The sequence below is a fragment of the Gekko japonicus genome, unplaced genomic scaffold (genome assembly GCF_001447785.1).
Source record: "Gekko japonicus isolate JY-2015 unplaced genomic scaffold, Gekko_japonicus_V1.1 scaffold721, whole genome shotgun sequence".
In the NCBI taxonomy this organism is placed as follows: domain Eukaryota; kingdom Metazoa; phylum Chordata; class Lepidosauria; order Squamata; family Gekkonidae; genus Gekko; species Gekko japonicus.
Window position 1 is genome coordinate 405,630 of NW_015169195.1, and position 25,010 is coordinate 430,639.

The window sequence follows — 25,010 nt, forward strand, 5'->3', positions numbered from 1 at the left end:
TGGTATACACCAACAAAGCGCTTCGCCAGACAAGTCATTCAGGAGAAGGGAACAGTTATACAGCATATGTACAAATATATACATCCACAGCCAATCAGCAGTCTCTGCCGAGTCATTCTTGCCAAGCATTCTAACTCTTGCCAGAACCGGTCTGAGCTAGTTACAGTGGCTGTCATTACTGTCAGTCTAGATCACTAAAATCACCAAGCCTGATGTCTTACTGGCATTTCATGCCAACAGTGAAACCCATGACCTTTCTGGTTTTTGCAGCAGCAGAGTGTGACCCATGACCTGGACATCCCCAAGTACCAGGGCCTGGCCTGAATGATCACGCTTGGAGGCAGCAACCAGCTCAATGCAGTAGAAAATTCCAAAAAAGGCAAGCATAAAGGAAACCTGAAAAAGGGTGACCTCAAAACTGGACCAGCAGACTGCCAGGAGCTTCTGCAGGAGTCCTTCTAATACCATGAAAATTATTGGGCACTGGGAGTCTGGGACCCAGGGGACAAGACACTTCCACCCCTTGATGGCCCTGTGGGCAGCAGAAGAGCAACATGTGTCCAGATAACCTTGTGCTTTGCTAAAGAATGATATTGCTGCAAGGTGTAAAGCCACAGTCCTGGGAGGAGGCCCCATACCCTCAAAGATGCCAAATACTGGAGGAACAAGGCTTCCGAAGCTGGCCAAGATCCACCCACCCTGATAGAAGAGGAGAATTCCAGAAAGCCAGTATGAATTCCAGACAGCAGTATGAAAGCTGTGTGGAGAGAGTGACAGAGTTGAATACTCCCTGCATAATCAACTGCTGCCAAGGGCCCAGAGGTTCTCTGGGAAGGTGTCTGGGTGCTGGTTTGCCTCCAGGGCCAAAGCCTGAAACTTTTGCTCCTGAAAGTGAGACAAGGCGTCATTGTCCGTACCTGCAATATATTGTGCTGAAAAAGAGCTGTTACAGGACAAGCACAGGAGGACAAATCTACGCACAAGGCACATGACCCGCTCAGATCAAGATGTCGATGACCTGAACTGCGGCTTGATTGTCACACCAAAACTGTACCCTCCTGTTCCTGAAAGATTCACCCCAAATGGTGATTGCTACCAATATCAGGAAAAAATTCCAAAAAGGTGAGATCTCAAGATGTCTGAACTAGGCCAGTCAGCTGACCAATGGCTGGGGCAGCAGCCATATTTTTAATATTTAAAGTAATGAACTCTAGTTAAGCTCTGCACTTGGTCCTTATAAGGACTATTAGTCAGCGTTTGTTACTGCACTATATTTATTTTGTGCTTGTTTACTTTGGCCCCAGTCACACGGAGCATTAGCCACGCAAGAGAGATGGAAGATAGGCGCATTTTCCGGGCGCGATCTCACCGCCACATCTGGGAAGCATAGCGTTCCCGTGGCTCAACCGAGGCTTCCCGCGGAAGATGCGTGGAAAAAACTAGTACCTCGGAGGTACTAGTTTCTGGAAACCACGGGGCAAGGGCGGCCGTCTGATCGCATTTCCGGTGGCATCCGGCGCCCGCCCACACCCCACTGCGAAAACGGGGTGTTTTTTCCGAGTTCTCCAGGGATGCGCACAAGCACCCAACGGGGCATGCGCATACTTCAGGTTAAAAAAAACAACAACCCCGTTTGCCGTGCTGCACCGCTTCTTTGGCGTGTCGTGTGATCGGCACCTCCCCCCTAACCACGGGACCTCGCCGGGATCGCGAGGGGACACCTGATCGCGCAGTCGCGCATTATTTCATTGCGGGGCAAACAGCCACGCCTCCCCCCCCCACGATATCCGGCCCATGTGACCGGGGCCTTTATTCATTTTATTTATTTTATTTTATTTTTTTACTAAAGCCTTTTGTCAAGTGTGGTTTTTGTTCTGATTCCCAGAGCGAAGACTACATTGTTCCCTCTCTTGGTGAAATTCACTTAATTTGAGCCACCTGCATTTCCAAACTTGCTTTGCTTCAAGCCAAACCATGAGTAAAAGACGATACCTATTTGGTGACCAAGAAGAAGATCTTTCTCTGAAGCAAAGCAAACAGAGTAAATTAGATAACTTTGATGCTTTCCCAAAATTTAATAGATTTGATGTTTTGGAGCATGAAGAAAACAGCCTTAATTCGCCTTTGGATTTAAGTCATACTTCTTTGCTTAATGTTGATGACCATACTGCAAATGGTACTCATGATACTAATGCTAACTTGGGTTCTTGCGCCTCAGATTTACTCCAGATTTTAGCCTCACAGACCCTTCTGATTGTTGACACTCTGCAGAAGATTTTCAGCAGTTCAGATTCTATTACAAAGAATTGCAGTTCCTGCACCTGTAATACCAAGTGTGCTAAATCTGAGATAATCACAAATACAAATAAAATCTGTTCACCCGAGGAGGGGCCCTCCAATAATAGGGATTATCTGAGTGATGACCTAGATTCTGCTAAATATGACCCTTTTACTGTTTTCCTTGAAATCATATAGAGGGAAAACCATTTTTTGGTCTTCTAAGTGGCAGGTCAAGCGCCACTTATCCTTTCTATTGGGGGTACCGGCCATCAAGACTGATGTAAAGGAGATCAGAAGGGGCAGCAGCCAGCAAAGAACATACCAAACCCAGTGATGCCAGAGACATTTGAATGGAGGAACCTAAGTCGGGGGGGGGGGGGCTGCCAAATTGACATGCCATTGAAGGTGACAAGGAAAGACAGACTGCCAAGTCCACCTTCATACCTTTGGTGATTTGAATGTGATGATGGATGGATGAATACCAACTGTGGACCTGGCTAGATGGGTGAAAAAGGTGTGCCCATGGCTGACCACCCTGCAAGCAAAGTTGAGGTGTCCCAACAAGGCCTGCATCTCCCTGAGTATGCATCTTTTTTTCAGCCACAAGCAAATTAGGGCAGCTAATTTGTCCTCTGGTAGCTGAGAGTCCAGTAGGATACCCTCTGTCTTGTTGTGTGCCGGGGCCACTCACAGTTCTTCAGCCAGAGCCTGAAAGGAAGCCAAGCAAGGTGCCGAAGCTTGTGAGACAACAATCAGGATCTACCAAAATAGCTTTAAAAGGTAGCCAGCTTACCAGCTAACAGAATCCCCACTGCTGCCTCATGCATTGCCTTCCCTGCCGGGTTCCAGTACCCAAGAGCGAGTCAGGCCCCACAGCCACGCTCCACCACAACTGCTCACTAGCAATCTGCAAGGCCCGATGACCAGCTGTAGATCCTGGCTCTTTAACTCTCACTTGGTCCTCAGACCTCAGTGCCACTGTGTGCCTGGAGATCACCGGTGTCCCAAGAGAGCAGGGTTGGAAACACAGCAGGCAGGGCTTTAAATATCCTGGGAGAGGGTGGGGTGAAGCTGACACTCCTCCCTGAGCCCACCCCAGGCCTCGCACAAAGTCCGTGCATGGCCCAGCAATTGGCTAGCCACCCAGAGAGGCTACCTGCCCGCCCGGGAAGCCCTGTGGCCACCATGGCCAGAACAGACCATCTCTGGTCACAGCAGGAACATGTGGCCTTCTGGCTCCCCTCCTCCATGGCCACAAAGTGGCCATCAATAAGTCAGTGGCCGCGGATTGTCCTAGGGTGATTTCCCACAAGCGCTGCTCCGCGCTCAGTCTTCTCTTTGGCCCGATGGTACGTGTCAATTTCACACAAGCTGCTGCGCAGCTGCATTTTGCCTCGCAGCTTTGTGCGATTTTCCTCGCGTCTACTCAATCCTGTTTTTTGAGGACTGAGTAGACGCGGGGGAAATCGCATGAAGCTGCGGGGCAAAATGTGGGCGCGCAGCAGCTTGTGTGAAATTGACACATACCATCGGGGCAAAAGGGAGGAGTGAGTGCGAAGCAGCACTTGTGGGAAATCATCCATAGACTCCATCACAGACATGGAATTCCCTTCAAGTGTGTTTCTGCTAAGTATCCTCCTGAATCTTTCTGTTATACTGCAGCCCTGTTCCCTTTATAAAAATACTCTTCTGAACAGTTTTATAAAATCTGTGAAATGATATAATTGTGGGAATCTTCTAATTTTTATTGAAATGAAGGACTGAGACCAGAGATGAGATTTATGAGCACTAATGTTTCTTTATTAAAAGTTAAGTTGATTTTAAAGACCAAATCTCCTGGGCTCATAATGCCACTACACTTTCATTTACTTACTAGGTACACAGTACTGGCACGCAGTGCCACATTCAAAATCCAGTGCTCTCCTTTAGTTTCCAAATGGGGCTGGGGAGAGAGTTTTATCTGCATGATATGTTCAAAGGCTATTTCAGATATTCCTATGGAGTTTTTATTTCCCTCTCCTCCCCCATTCCCCTTCTTGGCTCATGTGCAGGCACTGAGGATATAAATATAAGAAGAAAGTATGCTGTGGAATGGTAACTGCAGTAGTCCCCCCCCCCTTTATCATGCCCAAGATTCAGTGAATTTGATATAAATTCACCATGCCTTCTTTAAAAAGCATAACAGAAAGGCATTCTTCCTTTAACAGTCAGACTGTAAAAGGTGATTTTCTTTCACTCTGTTTGATTTAAGCCTGTAAAAAGCATTAAGTGAAAAATCTGATATATTTGTTAGGGCATTTATTGCATTAGTAACTTATATTTTAAATTCTCAGTGAAAGGTTTATAGAGAACATAAACCTTGAATTTTTTTTTGCTCAGGATTAAATATTCATTTTCTTCCTTTTCTGGTGGAAATAATAGCGTATTAAATGATGCTTTTAGTAATTATTTTCGCTCTGTTTATTTGGTTAAGATGTTCAGCTCAGTTACTGAAATGGACAGCAGAGGACATTTAAAGTTATCTCCCGGTCAAGATTTGTAGCCTTTAAGATTCTCAAAGGAATAAAAAAGCTTTTAATTATGAGTAGCCACAAAGTTGTACTGTTCCACTAAACTGCGTTTATGACTAACCCCCTACCTCCAAATACAGTATGAATACAGCACATTCTAAAAAGCACTGTCATGGAGCAAGTAATCTTTTTTTCCTAATATGCTATAATGAACGATATTGGATTGCTGAAAGAATTAAGATAACTGACTGACTGGTGAGCGAATTAAAAGGAAGTCATTGCTGATATATTTCTCTGCTACAAAGTGATGAACGACAGGTGGATGCTATAGTTAAAGTATCTTGAAAATCAAAATTTTCCTTCAGCTTTTTAAAAAAAGTTTACATTTGAAATGAAATTGCTCTCACACACCAAATCCTTAAATGTGAAATATGTCCTTTTTAAAGCTTCCATGAACACAATTTTTTATGTTCAGTGAAACAACAGGGTTCACTCATAATGTACATCATGCTTCAAGGAAAGGATGAAAAGAGACAAATGTTTAGAAGTTATAAAGGATGGGGACAGGATGTTGATTTCACACATTAATTTTAATACACAGCTAAACTTCACATTGTACATGACATCCATGTGGCTTAGGTGTAATTAGAATAGGGGTTTTTTTCTATTACAGAATGCATTGTTGTTTAAAAATCCCAAGTTACTTTGTATGACCCGGCTCAGTATCTAGAGCTGAAGTCTGTATGTTGGCAAGAGGTCTACACGGGCACTGAATCTTTGGTGGTACTTTTTCCTCCTTTCTTTGTTTAAAGCTCCATTGTTCTATTGTCCAGTTACCACTGGGCAGCTAATACTGATTCAAGAAGCATGGTGTAATGGCCTGTGGTCTTTTTAAACGTAAAAGAGCTCAAGTCTTCACTCTTCTGGCTGAAGCCCCCCCCCCTCACAAGTTCATTGGGTAGAAAGGCAACATAAAAATGTTTTAAATAAATAAATAAAAATAAGCTGACTGGACTGATGACCCTCTTTACAGTCACCGCTGTCTCTCCAGCTGACTCTTACATAACCCAGCTGACACATAATCACTGGCGTCCTGCAGACTTCAGGCTGGTCTAGCTATAAGGCTGGTATGGGATACAGCTGTACAAGGCACTCTGGACTGGTCCACACATGCAGCAGAATGAAGTAGCAGAATACTGTGGTTGACTTTCTGCAAGTAAAGATTATTGCCTAAGCCTTTACATGTGCTAATTGTTCCAATTAAAGTACATTATTAATGAAGAGGAGCTATGAAAAACATAAACCTGCAGTCTGAAGTTCTACTTTATGTGTCGACCAGTGCTGTGATGTGTGCACACATTTCCTGGTCTGACTAAATCTCAATACGAAAACCAAAAAGAACTGTGAAAATGTGACGCTTAATAAATTTCTTTAAGAATCAAATTATACACAAAGTGAACAATAATATACAGAATAATAGAAAAATGACGGTGATCTCCGGAATGTCTTGCCGTTTCGAAGGTTGATCTTCTTCCGAACAAAGATGTGAGACCTTGTTAAATATAACAATACAAGAGTTGGACCCGCGATACTCGCGGGGGAGGGGTCAGGGCCTGCTCGAGGTGCTTCCCGGTGGGGCCTGGAGACCCTTTTGCTGCCGCTGCCTCCCCCCAGGGGGGAGGGGGAGGGCGGGTGAGCTGGGGAAGGGGTCTGGCTCGGGGGCGGGGCCTCGGAGGTGGGAAAAGGTGGGCGCTGGCCTGGGTGTGCGGGGGTCGGGGGCACCGCGCCTCTCAGGCCGAGGCCCGCTGCCCGGGCCAGCAGCAGCGGCAGGAACAGCAAGAGCAGCAGCCTCATCTCGGCGGTGAGAGCCCCTCTGCCCGCAGCCAGCGCCGCTCTGCCTCTCGCGCCAGGAGAGGAGGAGGAGGCGGCGGCCTGGGAGGGCAGCCCTCGCTCGCTGGGTCGAGGTACGCTCTGTCTGTCGTTCGCCGGGGGGAGGCGGCGGCGGCGGCCGGGGAGGGCAGCCCCTCGCTCGTCGGGTCGAGGTCCACTCGGGGCTTCCTCGGCGTCACGGGAGGCGAGGAGAGGGGGGTCCCGAGCGCTCGCCCGGCCTGGCCCGCGTCCAGCGGGCTTCCTCCCCGGCCCTTTGGAAATACGCCTCTCTTGCCCGCCGCCCGTGCGAAGTCCAGGATTTCGGGCTAGTTGGGTAGGTGGGCGAGGAGCCGGACTGGGGCTCGCACACGCGTCACCTCCCTTTGGGGGGCAGGTGGGGTGGGGAGGGAGGCAGAGCTGCAAACGGCGGCTCTAGTGGGGGGATGGAGAAAAAGCCGTGAGGGGTAAGGGGTAGAGCGGCGGCTCTAGTCTTCTTCCTACCCGTTACTTTCTGCCGCCTGGCTCTCCGCCCACCCTTTCCTCCTCGGCGCATCGTGGGCTGCTCGGCCTTCGCGGTTTGCTCTCCTTTCCCCCCGCCCCGGGTCCTTTTTCTCCTCCCCCCACCGGCTTGCCGCTTACCTTCCCAGCGGCAGCGGCATCTGCGGCGGTCGCAGAGCGTCCCCTGCGCATGTGCAGGAGATGCTCTGTGAGTTTCAGGGGGATTTAAACATCCCCCCGAATTTTTTTCCACAATTTAGGATTTTTGTGCACACGTGGGGACTGCCCCACATGTGCACAAACCTCTCCCTGCCCCCAAGTGCCCCCGAAGTGCAGATATAGATATCCGCACAGACGGGGGCACTTCGCTATTAGATATATAGATACATTTTGAAAAACTTAAATAATAAAATAATTAAATTATTGTTACATTATTTATTTTTGATGATTCATAATACATGTGTATTGTAATAGTGTCACCAGAGGAAATGAATTATTGAGAGACAGTGTTTGTAAGGTTTCATACTATTTTGTTAATAATTGTATTGTAATGATTCATATAGTGATAGAAGTTTTTCAAAATGTATATTGTTATATTTAACAAGGTCTTACATCTTTGTTCGGAAAACATCTTTGTTGCATTTAACAAGCAAAGCAACCTGAGTTCAGAAGTTCAGTGCACATGCCGGAATCTTTTTTCCTTTGAGAGCTAAAATCAAACTTCAGTAATTCTAGTCATGTTCTGCTTGACCAGGTATTGACCCCTTTTTTGCAACAGGAAGTAACTCAATACTCACTTTATGAAATTAAATTAAACACTTATGATCCAGAAATTTTGTAACTATGAAGAATAATGCACCTTGCATGATTTAAAGTTGTGTTTTTAAATGTGTTAAATAGCATTCATAGGTAAACTTCCAGTATTCCAGTATTGCAGAAGTTGGTTCTTAATGCCTGTTTTCCTTCAATTATTGTATCAGTTCTTACTGGCAACCAATTCAGTTTAGGATTTTCTCCTCATTTGCTTTTTAAAGTTTATACTGTTTCGGATCACCCAGGATAGGCCTGATTCAGACATAGGCGTGCAATTAAGACGGCTTAGATATCAAGTTAGCCTTACTATATCAGATCATTAATCTCCTGTCAAGAGGTACACCTCAACAATATTTTTGTTTATTTATCAAAATTATATCCCGCTCCCTCTCCCCCAAAGGGGACTTGGAGCAGCTAACAGCATATAAAATATACCAATAAAAACAATACAAATATATGATAAATAATCTTTAAATTATAAAATGTTCATTTTGGTTATAATACAAAGTAAAGATATGTCTAGAAAGTCTGGTTCCATTTTATCTTAATTTAAACATAGTTATTTATTCAAAAGAAAATGATGATGTTAGAGAGCAATTATTTGAGCCTGTTAAAATGTCTGGGCCAAGGTAAGCCTGTTACAGGCCAGCAGCATCTTCAAAGAAGACACACTAGATCGATTGTTTCCCATATTTATGAGTTTCCAAAATTATCTTCCATTTATAGTTAGCTGTCCCACCTGATAGGGCTCAAATTCTCGGCTAACTTGTTAAAACTTCAAACACCGTACAAAATTATGCAGGGCTAATTTTGGGCAGGAACGCACAGGAACGGAGTTCCAGCTGGCTTCAGAGTTGGCCACGCCCACTACAGCCAAAACCTCTGCGTGCGTGGCTACAGAGGGAAGGCCTGGAGAGTGACCCCCCCCCAAGCGACTCCAAGGCAGGCAGGCCCCGTGCCTTCCCCGGCCTGTCCAAGGGCTGACTTGCCCGGGCTCCCCGCAGCCATGGGGTGCCTGGGCAAGCCAAGGGAAGGTATGGGGTGTGGCCTAATAGGCTAATAAGCTGCACTGTCTGGGTGTGGCATAAAATCTAATGTATTTCTGTTGTTGGGTGTGGCCTATTATGCTAAGGAGTTCCTGCTGGGCTTTTTCTACCAAAAAGCACTGAAATTATGTATATTCAAACATCTTTATATATGTGTGTGTGTGCGCGCGTGCACGTGCACACTTTGGTGATTCTGGCAACTTAGGGATAACAAGCTTTTCATACATATAGGTATCTGCTTGACCCCAACCAATATGCTCCATCTTTGAACTGTATCTTCATTTCTGTATTTACTTGGGCATTGTTGCTATTCTCAGACCCTTCTGGCACAAATATCACATCTACTGACATCGATTAGGCATTTTCTAATCTACTAATGGTCACATTATTCCGTTACTCTTTCATTCCTTGTGTAAAACAGTCCCCTCCTTTCCTGCTGCCTTTGCCTGACAGATAGAGGGGAATCTGCATGTGTGTGAGAGGGTTTTTTCTTCCCCTAGCTGCCTTTCTTCCGTTGCCACCAGCCCTCAGGCTCTGCCCTTTCTTTCTCTACCTGCAGCTTGAGGCACCAAAGGAGGCTACATGCGCGCGTGTGTGTACTACTTCACACACACCCTACTACCTGTCTGTAGCCGAATCAAGAGTTTCTTCTAGTCTGTTTTGCATATAACAAGTCTGTTGCACATAACTCAAGCACTTGTGTAAGATCTGAGATCTTTAAAAGGAAAAGACTGCTATTTACTAAAATACCATCTCAATTCACTAAAGCACAAGGCACTAAAAATTTGTATCAAAACGTTACAAGTGTTAACAGAAGTGAGAAAAGAAATAAAACAAATAAGACTGTAGTACGTTATACAGGCACTGCTGTTTCCTTGCAGTCCCTTTCCTAGAATGGATGCAAGTCCGCAGGAACTTTGAAAATAGAGGATGATTGAGACATACTTCACTTTATTACTCTCATTGTTCCCCAGTCCTTGACTTGGGCACTTCCTGTCCCAGCTAGGAGGGCTTTGCTTTAATGTGTCATGAAATTGGGAATGGGTCATACGTGTATTGCTCTGCAAATTTTATCCAACTAATTTAGGCCACGTCCAAAACATTTATGGTCAAACTCAAGATATCCAGTAATTATTTATCTTGGACCTTTCTGGTAGATGAGTCTATGGTGCTCCATGCATCATGGAAGATGGTTCAGGATTGGAGTTTAGCACCATTTCATCCAAAATACATCAGAAGGGATATGTGTGTGTTGTTTTCATTCAAAGGCCTAGAGATTTCTCCTTTTCAATCCAAATTTACCTTGTACTTATACCTGAAGGATCCAGTAGACAGTATCTGTGAAGTTGAAGTTTAGTACCATTACATGCCTCCTAGATCCCTGCCTATTGTGGCTGGTTAAAGCCTGCAGTGATGAGGTGCAGACCCCCCTGAGGGAGATGATCAACTTGTCCCTTTCAACAGGGACCATCCCAGGGGGACTGAAGGAGGTGGTAATTTGCCCTTTCCTTAAAAAACCTTCATTAGACCCGACAGTCCTTAATAATTACTGCCCTGCAAGATGGACCTCTTCCAGTGGGCCTTTGGTTGAGGTGGCAGACGTCCCTCTTCTCTCCTGGCTATCTCCCCTCCAGTGGCCTGGATCCCAATAGGTATCAGGGTACTGCTGATTTTTTAAATAATCTGATTGACATCGGAACTAACTTGTTTGCATGGTATCTTATGGTTTTATTGTTTTAAATGTCATTTTAATAGTTGTTTTGATGGTATTATATTAAGATTGTTGTAAACCACCCTGAAGGGCTGTGGTGGCTCAAGTGGTTAAGATGCTAAACTGCAGACCAGAAGGTCTGTAGCTCAGCAGTCGAGACCCGAATGCCACATGATGGAGTGAGCTCTGGTCCCAGCTCCTGCCAACCTAGCAGTTTGAAAGCAAGAAATTGCAAGTAGATAAATAAGTACCACTTCAATGGGAAGGTAACAGCATTCCATGCGCTTCAGCGTCTAGTCATGCCGGCCACATGACCACGGAAATTTCTTTGGACAGCGCTGGCTCTTTGGCTTGGAAACGGAGATGAGCACCGCAACCCTAGAGTCGGGCTCGACTGGCTTGAAAACAGAGATGAGCACCACATCCCTAGAGTCGGATTTGACTTTCAAGCAAGGGAAACCTTTACCTTTACTAAACCACTCTGAGCCTGCCCATGGGGAGGGCAGTATATAAATAAAATAAAAAAATTAATAAATACAAGGTATTCAAAGCCTGGCCTGTCTTGAGTCACCACCTATTGCAAAGGTATCCATCAAATCCTTTCTAAATTGGCCCTGCCACAGGCCTATCAGCAGCTGTCTGTGGATGATATCAGTATCAGTGTCGAATCCCTGACTGTTACCACTCACTGTGGAGATTTCAGGGTAAAGTGCTTCCAGTCTGGGATTTGCATGGCCCCTGGCATTTTCCAGACCTTCACAGAAGCATGCTTAAGGAAATTTCCAACATCATACCATATTTTGATGATATCCTTATTGTTGATGGATATACTGAGGAACTTGCAACATAGGTGTGTGAAATTCTGCCCAGATTTGCTGATTCCAGTCTCTGTTTTAAACAAAAACATGTGTTCTGAGTCTCCTGGACTGAATTTCTTGCTAGCTCTTTGATGTGAAAGGATGTGCCTTCTCATGCAGTAACAAATGGCCCAGATAGGTGGTTGGGCAGAACAACAGTTTGGATCATTGTCTTGTAGTTTTCTTCCTGACACATCACACCATAAACTACTACAGGCCTGTTGAGGTGTTAATGAACAGGCAGATGACTATTCTGCTAGATTATATGCATCCTGATCTGCCATAGGTGAAGTAAAAAAGTCTCTGTACATATTTGCCCTAGGGGAGAATTTGATTAAAATTGCCAATTTAGTGTAGATCCACCATTTAATTGCAATTGGCCTGAACTGAGACTCACTGTGGTCAAAATCGTGTAAAAACAATTATTAGCAGGTCATACTCACCGTTTTTGCATTGTTTATGTATTTCTTAAGTTATTTTATTGCATTGCTATCTAATTTTGTAATCTTTCTGAAGTCTCAATAAGAAAGGGAGACTATAAACAAAGTAAATATTTTTTAAAAAACCTATAGCTAGGGATAGGCACAACCTGGCTGACAAACTAAAGTTCATCACAAATTTTGGCAAATTCGTGTTTCGCAAAGTGATGTTCATGAACTGAAGAACTGTCACAAACTTCCACAAATATTGGTGCAGTTCATGACAGTTTGTGAAGAAACTTTTATTACTGTTTTATAACCAAAGCAAATGAAGGCTAAAGGCCTTGTGTTTATTGTGTACAGCATTAATCAAACAATAATTTCTTGCACAGTCAAATTCATATGGTTTTCCAGAGATATATTACACAGCCATTCTGTACAGTATAAATTTATCTGTGCTTTTAAAAAAAAACTCCTTACAGATCAACTAAATATAATCCCTAACTGTTGTTTTCTTTCAAACGTATAGAAGATGTGCTTAATTTAACAGCAACTCCAGTCCTGTTTTACCCATTCCACAGCACAAACATTATTAGTAGGGGGGCATATTAATATTTTTTTTAAAAAATAACCCATTTATTACTGAATAATGGTTCCTGTGGAAAATCACTTTTATATGTGGATTTAGTTACCTCTGTTGGGGAATCTTTTTCCTGCTTTAAGCCATATAGCTGAATTTGAGGCAAGCATTTAACTCTACAATATTATACCTGGACAGTTCTGCCAAGTGACTTTAGATGTATGTGATCAGTCTTTCATGAGATGGTATATGCAGACATTTGAATATGCTTTTCACTCCCTGTGCCTGCCAACTGTGTCTTTGTGAGTAGTCTATGTACTGACATTTACGAGTGCCCTTCACTCTGAAGTATTTTCTTGTAAATGTCAAGGAAAACTGAATGGAACAATTCCTACTATTTGAATACACAGAATAAATCTTCTAGAAGAATTTGGGCTCCAGTAGATAGGTGTCACTGCCCTGTGTTTGCACTTCAAAGTAAAAAACTGTAAAAGAAAATAGCATAGTTTGTGTTTTAAATGCCTTGCATGCTTGTATCTCATAAAATAGTTAAATTAGACTCAAAGACTAGACATACTCCCAGATGAAATAATCTAGTAGTTTTGGATCATAGACCCCGCCTCCTCCCACCTCAACCTTACTCAGGAAAACTTCCTTGCCTTGTCTCACTGATAATCAGTAGCTGTGTCTCTCTCCCTTTAGACACACACACACACACATAGACAGTTTCCACCTGTCCAACATGGCCACTGTCATCTCAGTGGCATTTAAAAAAAGCAACTAACATAGTAGTGCCAGCAGATATTAGAACAGGTTAACAACAACAAAAATCTAGCTGCAGAAGGAAACTGTCTCCGCCTAAGGCAACATTCCTTCCAGGCTTCACCTCATTCTACTTATATATTTAGTGTATATCCCCCATTCATAATTGACACTAATTTGATAACTTGGAGTGGAGGAGAATGATTCTCTTTGGCATGTTTTCAGAGCACTAAGCTCCATGTGGAATTCCATCACTTCATTGGGTGTTACAAATCAGCAGTCCTTGTTTCAGAGGAAATTGGAAGCAGTTGGAATAAGCCGTTGGTCTGGTTTTGAAAGTTATGTTCTGAGATAAGGTTTTGGGGGCTTTTTTAAGAAGAAGAAGAACAGCTGCGCCAGAACTATGGTTTGCCCAAGGTCATCCAGCAGGTACAAGTGGAGGAGTGGGGAATCAAACCCGGTTCTCCCAGATTAGAGTCTGTGCACTTAACCACTACACCACTACACCAAACTGACTCTGATTAAGTAGTAATCAAATTTGTCACATATGGCCAAAGGCTGTTAAAATCTAAAATTAGATTTAAAAACACAAAATAACAGTAGTAAAAACAGATTAGATTATGATGATAAGGAACAAAAAGATAACATTAGGATGATGGCAGATTGGGGAGAGGAGAGAATATGTAATGGTTAGGGCATGTGTAGATGCTTTTCTCCCCAGCTGATCAGGAAGCTTAAGTGATGCCATTTCCTTTACAAGGTATGATTTCTCCCAAGGTTTGTGCTTGGAACTGCCAGAGGATTTAGTGATGACCGCAGGTACAGATAGCTTTAAAGGGGGATTAGACAGATTAATGGAGGATAGGTCTACCAGTGGCTACTAGCCATGGGGACTAAAGGGGACTTCGACATTCAGAGGTGGTAACAACATCAGGGTAAGGCCTTAACCTCTATGCTCTGTTCTTGGATCTCCAGCGGAACTGGTTCATCACTGTGTGAGACAGGATGCTGGACTAGATGGACCACTGGTTTGATCCAACAGGATTCTTCTTGTGAGAGATACTGAAAATATTGGTGGACGTAAAAGGGAGAAATATTTTAGTAACTACAGCACAGAGATAGCCTAGATTTTGTAGCATCTCAAAGACCAAGGAACCACGATCTCTGTAATCAAAAATATCTGATTACTGCAGTTAAATCTCCAGTTTTGTCAGGTCCTTTTATCTATTAGTAGTTGTGCTGATATTGATAAGTAACTACCACCAAGAGATACAAACAAGTCATACTGGTTAACTAGTGGAATGTATTCTTGTGCATGGGTCTTGAACCATATTTCTGCTTCTCCTGTTCTGAGTGTTACAGGGCATAACTTGTAGGGATCTGAATGTGATCATTTTTTCCTGTTGCTGCTTTAACTTCACTCTGTTTCAACTTCCTTTTCTTTCAGGCTAAGCTATGTGAACCATGCAGAGGATTTGGCCTCCAAATTACTCCAGTGTTTCCCAAAGAACAGATTGTCAGCACAGGCAGCTCTGAGCCATGAGTATTTCAGTGATCTGCCCCCACGGCTATGGGAGCTAACTGACAGTGAGTATAACAAAACAGCTGAACAGAATAAAGGAAAAGGAGAGAGAGTGTGTGTGTCTGGGTATGTATGTGTAGAAGTCTGTAGCTCAAATTCCATAGGTTGTTTGACACAAGAAGAATGGATTGTCCCTTCCTATCTCTACTCTGCAGTCTGCAGCTAGCTATCTTTATATTTGATTATATGTGCAGCCAAGAGAATTATATGAAATGTCATAAAGAAAAGTGTGTGGGGGGATACAATTTACATATTTAGTGCTTTCCCCCTTCATAACATGCAGCCTTTTTAACTCGCTGCGCACAGGATGATAATCCTGTGGTATTTGATTCTCAAACACTATATGTGTTGTAACAATAGCCCTTTAAAAGGGGAGGGAGCTCAGTATTCAAAAAATCATGGAACACAAAGTAGACAGTTGGTTAATTTACAGGATTTAAATACATGTGAGAAGAACTTGAGTTGGTTTGTATAGTCTGAGAAGGTTTTCAACATTCAAGCAGAAGTAGATTTTTTAACTTCTTTTAACTATTTTAAATTTCCTTTGTATTGCAGGAGTCCAAATTTTTCTTAATCAATATAATAGCATATTTACTTTCAGGTGTTAATTTATTTGTGCCACAATGATGTACAAGCATACTCTTGATCAGTATGTAGTGCTCAGTTTTGAAAGGCACATACCTTTAATGAGGTTTGTTTATTCTTACATCATTTTGCACTGTACCATCTGGATTTTGCAGGCCCCTTGGATAGAACCTTGGAGCTGAGTTCAGACAATACTTTATTTGTATGTGTATATATGGGTAGGTTTGCCAAATGGGGCCGGGGGGCGGGGAATCTCCCGCTTCGGAGGCCCGATTTCCGCCGCGGCACTTCTGGTGACGTGCTGCCGGTGCGTGCGCGCTTTGCACACGCGCACACGCACCCATCAAAACCTCCTGGACACCAGCAAGGCTCCCCTGCTCCGAGGGGTGAGTCGACTTGGCAACCCTATATATGGGTAATGTGTGAGTAGGCACTGTCACGGCTCAGGTGGGGTGTCACCTGACGCTGCCACCACTCTGGTTTTAGGATCCTTTGAGAAGGCCCAGAGCACCCTCCCAAGACCTTCAGACCTCCCTTGTTTGGCCAAAATAAGCGCGAGGACCAGGCAGATAAACAACAAATAAAAGCTTTATTTTTACAGGAGGTCAGTCAAATATAGGGAACAACAAGGTGCAAGAACAATATCAGTAAGGGGTGAAAAGAAACCAAATGCCCTAACGCATCTAAACTTACTGTCCCTAACTCACTGTCTCAAGTGGGCTTCAGTCTGCTCACCCTTCCTCTCAGGATGAGGGCCTCTTCCCTGCAGCAGCCTTCCTTCTGGCTCTGCTCTCTTGGAAGAAAGAACAGCTCTTTTCCTTTACCAGCTCTTTTGTTATAAGTCCCCTTTTTCTGTGATTGGTTAAAATTGGTGCCAAAACCTCTCAGGGGCTTTTGGGAGTTGTAGGCCAGGCCTCCTCCCACTGCTACTCAGGCTCCCTGGGCCTACTAGGCCTCTAGTTGCACAGCCCAGATCATGACAGGCACTCATAGGTTTTGACAGATGACATCCCCTGTAATCATGTAGACTTGAATGTTGCTGCTGCTAAGTTATAGCTCTGCAGTGCATGGAGTTACTTATTTGTACTTAAGAGAATGACTTCGGAACAGATAGGATAATTAGAGGAAATGGAATATGTGTGAGTTATTGGACCTTATTTTTCACTGTCCCTACAACTAATTCCTTCGGAGTAACATATTCCTTCATTGCTTACTGTAAACTGGTGTTTCCAATCCTAATTTTTTCTCTGTTTTTATTTTGACAAAGTCGGACAGAAGAAATGAAGGTTGGCTGTCAAAAGCAGCTGTCTTCAGAGTTTCTGTTGCCTCACTGCTTTGTGGATGAAAGCACTAGTGGATTCTAGTAAGAGCCACATTTTTCCGTTGGCATAAAAGTATCTTAATCTACCTCAAGAAATCTGCTTTTAGGACAAACCTGTTCTTTTTCAAAAACTGGAAAATTATTGCCTCTCTTTAAAGACTGTATTTCCCCCAGCAAATATGAATACCTTTTCCGCATACCTTATAAAACCCAGTTTCAATAACATATATCCTCTTAGTGACCCATTTAATCCTTCTGTCTATGTCATAATTTCAATCAGAATCACTGTAAATGATCCTAAAGTGACTGGCCCAACAAACAACTGGGAGAGAGCCTGGGCTTTTTGGAGGACTTAGAACTTTTTTTTACATTAACAAAAAGAAAAAAGAAACACAAAATGGTTTGATGAAAGCTGAATATGTTCCAGGAGCCCAGAATGTTAGGAGCAATTCAGAGTTGGCTAAAAGGAAAAGCTGTGGGGGTGATGGAGAAAATCATCCAGTTAAAGTTATTGATTATTTATAACATACTGCAGGAGGTTATCTCAGCAGAGGAGATGGGATTTCCAAGTTGTGCCCTCATGTGATTTTTTTGTGGGTTCCAGTTTGTGTTCCCAAATACACAAGTGCATTTTAATTTTGCTGAAAAGTTGTCTTGCTAAAAGTATGGTAAGGTATGGTTCATTAGTTCTTATATGGGGGGGGGCAGTTTTGTTTTTCTGTTTAGTCAGCAGGTAAAAGGGGTAACCAGTCCATCACTCTGCTTTGGTGACATCTCAATTTTGTCTAACTGTATGGTTTAGTCTAGTCAAGATTTTGATAGTTTATGAATTCTGTAGTAATACTTTTCAGTTAATATGGACTTATTACCCACTTGCCACTTAGTTTATCAGTTGGTGGTTAAATCCAGTCCTATCAGTGAAGTAAATGCCTACACATTATCACTATGCAGCAGGCTGCCAACAGAGACAGTCTTGTCCTAGTCATTAACAAGCATAATATATGCAGAACACCAGAGGGGAATTAAAACCACAAAAAAATACCTCAGGGTGGTATTTTTAATATGAGAATTTAATTTGTAATTTCACAGATTAAGAATTTTGGCTGCATTAATCCTTTTATCAGCTCACAGCAGGTTATTTGCAGAAGCATAACCATAAGGCGATATTCATTGGCAGAAACACGTCTTTGCATAACGTTAAACATCAGGAGCAGTGAAACCTTTTGAAGGGGGAGAATAAAGATAGGGAAAAATCATTATATTTTAAGGCAAGATTCTGCTAAATGCCTCCAGTAGAAAAAAATTTCAGTTACAGCAACATTATTTCTGTGTTTAGTAGATAATCATTATGGAGCATAAAACCAGATGCAAGAAAGGACAATCCCTGTATCAAATACTATAATTGTTTTCATTTGGTATGCATGGGTAGAAATTGCAAACAAATTTAATGAGGAAAAGAAATGAAATATATTTTGGAGTTTGGAGGAAAAATTAATTGATTTGATTTAGGTGAGTAGTTATGATGCTTGATGCTTTGGTCAAGATTTCATACTCAAATATTTTATTAATTAAATTGTGGGTACAGTATGCCCAGTAGAACTCAACTCAAGAAGCACAGATCCGTCTTCAAAGGAACTGATTACCATTTCCATCACAGAATTAATAGGAAGATGATGCCATACACTGGCCATCTAACTCAATATTGTGTGTCCGTACACCTACACTTTCTTCTAACACCAGGCAAAGAACCCACAAGTGAAAAATTGTTATTTTGGTAAGTAAAAAGTATAGTGGATGAACCCCATAATTCCTTTTCAAAATTATTCCAGAACAGAATTTTTGTGCATGTTGGCAGTTCTGCAATGTATAAAATACAAAACCACTGGGACTAAAATTAATATTGTGACATTCCCATGGAAGTTACCCCCAAAAGCTATGCCTGTGGTGACACCCATAAATTGTATGTAACATTTATTCAGATATTTAGTGCTGGTTGGTAGATCCAGTATATGATTTAAAACAGTGCACAATGGTAAGAATTTTTTAATCACCATGTCTGCTATGTGGAAAATAGTCACATGAAGAACTTTTTGATGGCCTTGTGTTTATATCAGCTTTAGATAAGACCCTCCAAACCTATCCTAAACATAACTAATATACAAAACAGGGCAGTAAATTAGTCCACTTCATTATACTCATCTTGCATAAGACTTTTAAAATCAAAATTTTGTAATATTTTGAAATGTATATTACATGGGACACACTTCACCTGTGGTTAATAGACAATTACTGTCAAAATTGGCCAGTGGAAACCTCCCACAGACAAATGTAAATGGTAATCATTTTTCTGACAATAATATTATTATAAACTGGCATCATACTGTACAAAAGCTGGTTTTATGTAGTGTGTCCACCAATTATATAACAATATGATAATTTTATGTTGGGCAAGGAGTACCCAACCTTCAAAACTCCAGAACAGTTGCCTTTTGCATACAAAGGTAGTCTTGGTTAACACACTTGGTTTTCCTAAAAGTAATACAAAACTAATTTTGAGGTGCAGAAACATACATACATAAGTGTGCCTCATTGCTAATTGATAATACTTGGCTGTTTTTCTTAAATGAACAAGTATCTTATAATAATGGTTGCATTCAGAGAACCTCACAAATCATGGCTGATTTGCTTTGGATATCTTCAGGCTGTCCCTTATTTCTTTGCCTGTGGCTGAAGACCGATTTATGACAAATCACAGTTTGTTATGATGACTGAATCAACCAAAAGAACAACATGTAGTTTGTTGATTTCAACCTGTAGTTGGTTAATTCCAAAGCAGAATTACAATGTATATGGAATCCTGGTTTGTAAATCAAAAACAAACTACAGTTTGTGATATCTTATATCACAAGAAATCATGGTTTGTTAGGTAAAGGTAAAGGTTCCCTTGCTCGAAAGCCAGTCAAGTCCGACTCTAGGGTTGCGGTGCTCATCTCCGTTTCCAAGCCAAAGAGCCAGTGCTGTCCGAAGACATTTCCGTGGTCATGTGGCCAGCATGACTAAACACCAAGGTGCACGGAACGCTGTTACCTTCCCACCAAAGTGGTACCTATTTATCTACTTGCAATTTCTTTTGAACTGCTAGGTTGGCAGGAGCTGGAACTAGAGATGGGAGCTCACTCCGTCATGCGGCAACTCAGGTCTTGAACTGCTGAACTACTGGCCTTCCACAGCCTGCAGTTCAGCGTCTTAACCAAACCAGTAAATCTTCAGACTACAAGCCATACATGAGGGAAGGAGGGGAGCATGCAAGGCTGCCCTACCCTACCCAGTCAAACAGAGAGTTAGTGCCAAAGAGTGCAGAAATCCCTGGTCTGGTGTGGTTAAAAATTGCCTTTAGAGAACTTAAGAATCAGTTAAAAACTTAAGACCAATACTGGTATTTCAAGAAAAGGTGTTTGGGTACTGGAGTGTACCAGCCTTCTGGAAACCGAAAGAATTAGAGAATACTCAAAGGAAGTGTACTGAAGTGTTAGGGGAAAACACTGGAACAAAAGCCTTTCAACATAAAGATTTAAGTAACTCTGAATAGCTTAAGAAACTCTCATTAACCTGAAACATAAGAACTAAAGTCTGTTCATGTACTGGTTTTACCTCAGAATTTTACCCTTGATTTCTCCTTGCCTTTCCCTTCTATGTTTTTTTTAATTAATATTTTATTAAGTGTACATGTATCCATATATTTTATACAATTAATAACACTTCATTTTCTGTATATTCTCCTATATCAAGAAATCATATTAAACATTGAAAGTATATAAATAATCTCCATCCTCGTTATCTTATTCCCTTTCTTTACCCGCTTAACCAAACCACCGTACAACTTCCTCTAATTCATATTCTAAACATTATTAGATTCTGCCTTAATTTATCTTAGACTTCTTATCTTCTTTAGCTGGATTCCCTCCATACACACTTATTTTATACTTATACTGTGTCTTCTTCCAAACCTAGAAGGAAAAGTTGAACAGGGTTGCCTCTAAAACTGGGTGTTGCAGAGAAGCCTCTCCAACAGAAGGAAACCCTCCTCCCTCTGATTGGAGGTCTTGGGGGGGCACACCCTTCCCCTCCTTGCTATGCCATTGGTTTAACAGTTCCATTCCTATTTTCTATTTTCCTTTATTATTATTATTCACATTTATCCTATCTATTGACCTTATCGTACTCTACATACTAACATGCTAACTCTACCTTACTTTATGGATTGCTTTTTACCACTCTGCTACCAAATATAATATCTCAGTTCAAACACTCTCATTCCTTAATTTAGTTACTGCGTCTACTAAATTTTTCCCTGTAATCTCATTAAAAGCTGTAAACATTTTGTTTTCCAAATTAATGACTAGATGTCCGAGGGGCAGCCATCTATACTGAATTCCTTTATCTCTGAGGATTTTCGCTGTTTCCCTGAGACGTCTTCTTGCAATAATTACCTCCACTAGAATGTCAGGAAACAGAGTGTCCTCCAAGCTCAGTCCTTGCTTGTCTCTCGCGATTGCAAAAAGTTTATTTTTCGTCTGCAGCTGTTTAAACTCAACAATTATGTCTGGGGAAGCATTTTCAGGGGCCTTTTTGGAGATGTTTAGCTGGAAGGCGGAGCTGATGATCCCCTCAGGAGACGCTGGTTCTCCTGCTTTGAGAAGGATTTGAGTCAGCCATTTGTTTAAAGCTGCAGAGAGATTTTCTTTTTCACCAAAGTTTACAGATACTCCACGTAGTTTAGCTTTCTTCTCTCTCAAGTTTTGTTTCCTGGAGTATAATTCTATTCTTAGCCCATATCTCAAATTCCTTAAATACTTTGATGTCTTTTGTGTTCTTTTTTGCCGACTGATGTGTTGATTCAGCTTTCCTCTATGTTGTTTCCAACGCTGCAGTAAGTTTGTCTAATTTCTTATTTATTGACTCAATTGTTTGTTTGAGCTTTTGAAATTCCTTCTTTAATTGTCCAACCTCTCCACTCAGTGACTTTATATCATTCTTAATTTCATTTCTTATCTCTGTTAGGGCAAGCAATAACACAGTCTGTTCACTTTAAATGGGGTTACTACCCTCTGCCGCTATTTCTTCTAACAGAGAAGCCTCCAGGCCTGAGTCATCTGAGTGTTCTATGTCAATATTGCTCTTCTTAGGGTGTCTGTAAGGAGGATTTTTGGCAGCTTTCTTTGCTCTACTTCTTCCCATACCTGGCATTGATATTTTATTCCAGTCAAGGCTGTGTTTTCTGTAAGCAGAGCTCTAATCTTCCGCAGGATTAGCAGGAGCTGGAAGGGATGCAGCCAGCCGGAAGCTCAACTGCCACCACCACCCTTTCCCCTCTATGTTGAATAAAATATTCTGTTAATTTGAAATATAAAAACTTTTCAAGTGCCATTTAAGTTGTATAAGTTAAAGGGGGCTCCCGTTACTTCCCTCGGGTTCCTGGGCTGAGCAAACACCCAAAATATTATACTGGAACAAAGTAAGGCAGCCTGAATACTTCAGGAAAGAAGAAAACAGACAGCTAGGGTGGCTCACTCACAAAAGGGAAAGAAAAACTGAGGGAAAAATCTTGCCTCTGCAGGAGGGTAATGGATGGGGCTGTCATGCCAAACTCACAAAGTTGTTGTAAGGATAAAATGAAGAAGGGTAAAATGTTGGGATTATCAGTGAGGTAAAAATAAAGTAATTAAACATAAATGTTGCCCTCAGCAGATCTGCTTTACTGAATAGTTCAGTTGGAGTCATCTTTATTAATTTCTCAATTTTTAGGGAAATAGGGTGAAGACAGTTGTATGTCTTTGTGGTTATCATCTGTGTTGGTGGACTTAAAGGGGTTCATTGTAATGTTACAATATTTTTTTCCTATAAATCTTTTCAGTGAAAATTGAACCATCTTTTTATTTTCAGCTAATTTAATACAGGTACACAAAATGCCAGTTCTACCCATAAAAATCATAAAGGTTAACCTGTCAAATTAGGGTTGCCAGATCCAGGTTGGGAAATACCTGGAGATGTGGGCAGTGGAGCCTGAAGAGGGCAGGGTTAGGGGGGGAGGGACTTCATATAAAGCCATAGAGTCCGCCTTCCAAAGCAGCCATTTTCTCCAGGTAAACTGATCTCTGTTATTTGAAGATCAGTTGTAATCCCAGGAGATCTTCGGCCACTACCTGGAGGTTCAGTAGAACAAACACCATGTGGTAGTTCAATACATATTTTTTTAAAAATCCAGTATATAACACACTATAAAGACAACACACTGCAACAGCTGAATATAGTACTATCCCAATACAGTATGACTTATTACACGTGTAGTAAGGTTCCCAGCTGGTACAAAATGGTCTGAAGATCCTTTACAACAAAAGTTCAGGAAGATTCCAAGTGGTCAGCACCCTATTCCAGAGTGGCAGGGGTTTCCTCAGGACCTCATAAATCATCAACAGAACCACCTTATAACAATGGAAGTTGAAGTAAAATACACATCCAAAATAAATCAAACAGAAATCATTCCTTGTAATAGATAACTTACCCAAACCTTTAAACAATTCAGCCTAACAGTACACAGTCGCTTATTCCTGAGTGTGACCACTTACTAGTCAATTTCAGATCAGCCAAAAGGTTCTTAGGAGCAACTAGCACCCATAATACTTTTGAAGACTTTTGAAGACTTTTGAATTCACAGCTGAAGCAAATAAACACAGCATGCCAAATAACAGCAGGGTCCTCACAAGAATAACAGTCCCTCTACAGAAAGCTCAGAAGGTTTACAAAAAAGGTGCAAAGTCAGTGTTGGCATTTAAGCCATTGGGTATACAGGTGTCCAATTTGTGAATAAAGTATGTCTCTTTTTGCAGCAGTATTTTGGATACATTTTCCTTATTATAGGTATGTGAATAGTAATGATAAATAACACAATATGTTAACTTCTCGATGGTATGTTTTGCCTCAAATCAATGGCTTACAATAGGGGCTTCCATAATTTTATTTTTTATGTGAGAACGAGATTACAAAATCCTTGTCTTTACTGATCTTAGGCTCACTCATATATATAAACACTTGTGAAATAAGTCATACTGTATTGGGATAGTACTATATTAAACTGTTGCAGTGTGTTTTCTTTATAGTGTATTATGTACTGGTTTTTTAAAAATTGATGTTGTATTGAACTACTACATGGTGTTTATTCTGTTGAACTCCCTTGTTCACCTTGGATTCATTATTTGGTCCCTTAAATTCATTATTTACCACCTGGAGGCTGGCAACCTTCTATCAAACAGATATATGTCTTGCCATAAACATTCAATCAAGAATACAACTGAAAGTAGAATCCTTGCCAAAATGCCAGACGATTTATGGGTTGCATCCAGACTAAAATTTCTTCACAGTACAGCCCAATGATCTCCCCAAAATGCTGCTCCTGGGGGATAGTGGAGCCTGAGGAATGACAGGAGAATTGGTGGAAACAGCCAGTTTAGTCTGAGTCCAACACTATGTTTACAAAATGCAGCCTCTATTATAATACATGTCTAATTGTTCCCATGGAAAGGCATTCTCATTTCCTCAGTTCTTTAACTTGAAACTCCTTCTAAGTGTTCAAGAAGCATAATATGTACACTTGAGGTTTTCAAGACAATTTGCATAAAATATGGTCAGGATTGATCATAGGGTGTAATCTTGATATATGGGGTAGTAAATGTATCTTGTTTTTGATCTGTAACAAACCAAGTCACAGTGTCTCCCATTGGTGTGTGTGTTTTCAAAGCAAAGTTGTACACATTTCAGGTACAAGTGTGGAGGAAATGAATGCATTTGTAGGGCATCATAGTCTTACCAGCTTGGAGAAAAAATAGTAACCTGAATTCCATTTTTTTCCAACAGTGTCCTCTATTTTTTCTGTATCGAATGTAAGATTACATCCAGAGGCTGGAGAAAGCATGAAAGTCTTTGGAAAAAACAATATTTATGGCAAAGGTTTATCAAACATTAAGCACTGAGAAGCATTTTGGTTTCCCACATACAATTCAGGTAAGAGTGCCTCTTCTGAAAGTGTTGTTTTTAGGAGAAACTTTTTCTACTTGGCCAAATTAAATGGTGGCAGCAGCATTCTACTTACTATAGCTGTCCAAAGAAATGGAAAGGGAGTT

The 25,010-nt window shown here is 41.7% G+C and overlaps 1 protein-coding gene across 1 annotated transcript in view; it reads left to right on the forward strand.

Moving 5' to 3' along the window:
* The window catches only part of CDK14 (cyclin-dependent kinase 14), a 277,214-nt gene that overhangs the window by 185,500 nt on the left and 66,704 nt on the right, over positions 1-25,010 (forward strand). The window contains exons 11-12 of the mRNA XM_015416305.1: positions 14,793-14,932; positions 24,745-24,891. Coding sequence (XP_015271791.1) covers positions 14,793-14,932; positions 24,745-24,860 — 256 coding nt within the window. The 3' untranslated portion in view covers positions 24,861-24,891. The remainder of the gene's footprint in view (positions 1-14,792; positions 14,933-24,744; positions 24,892-25,010) is intronic.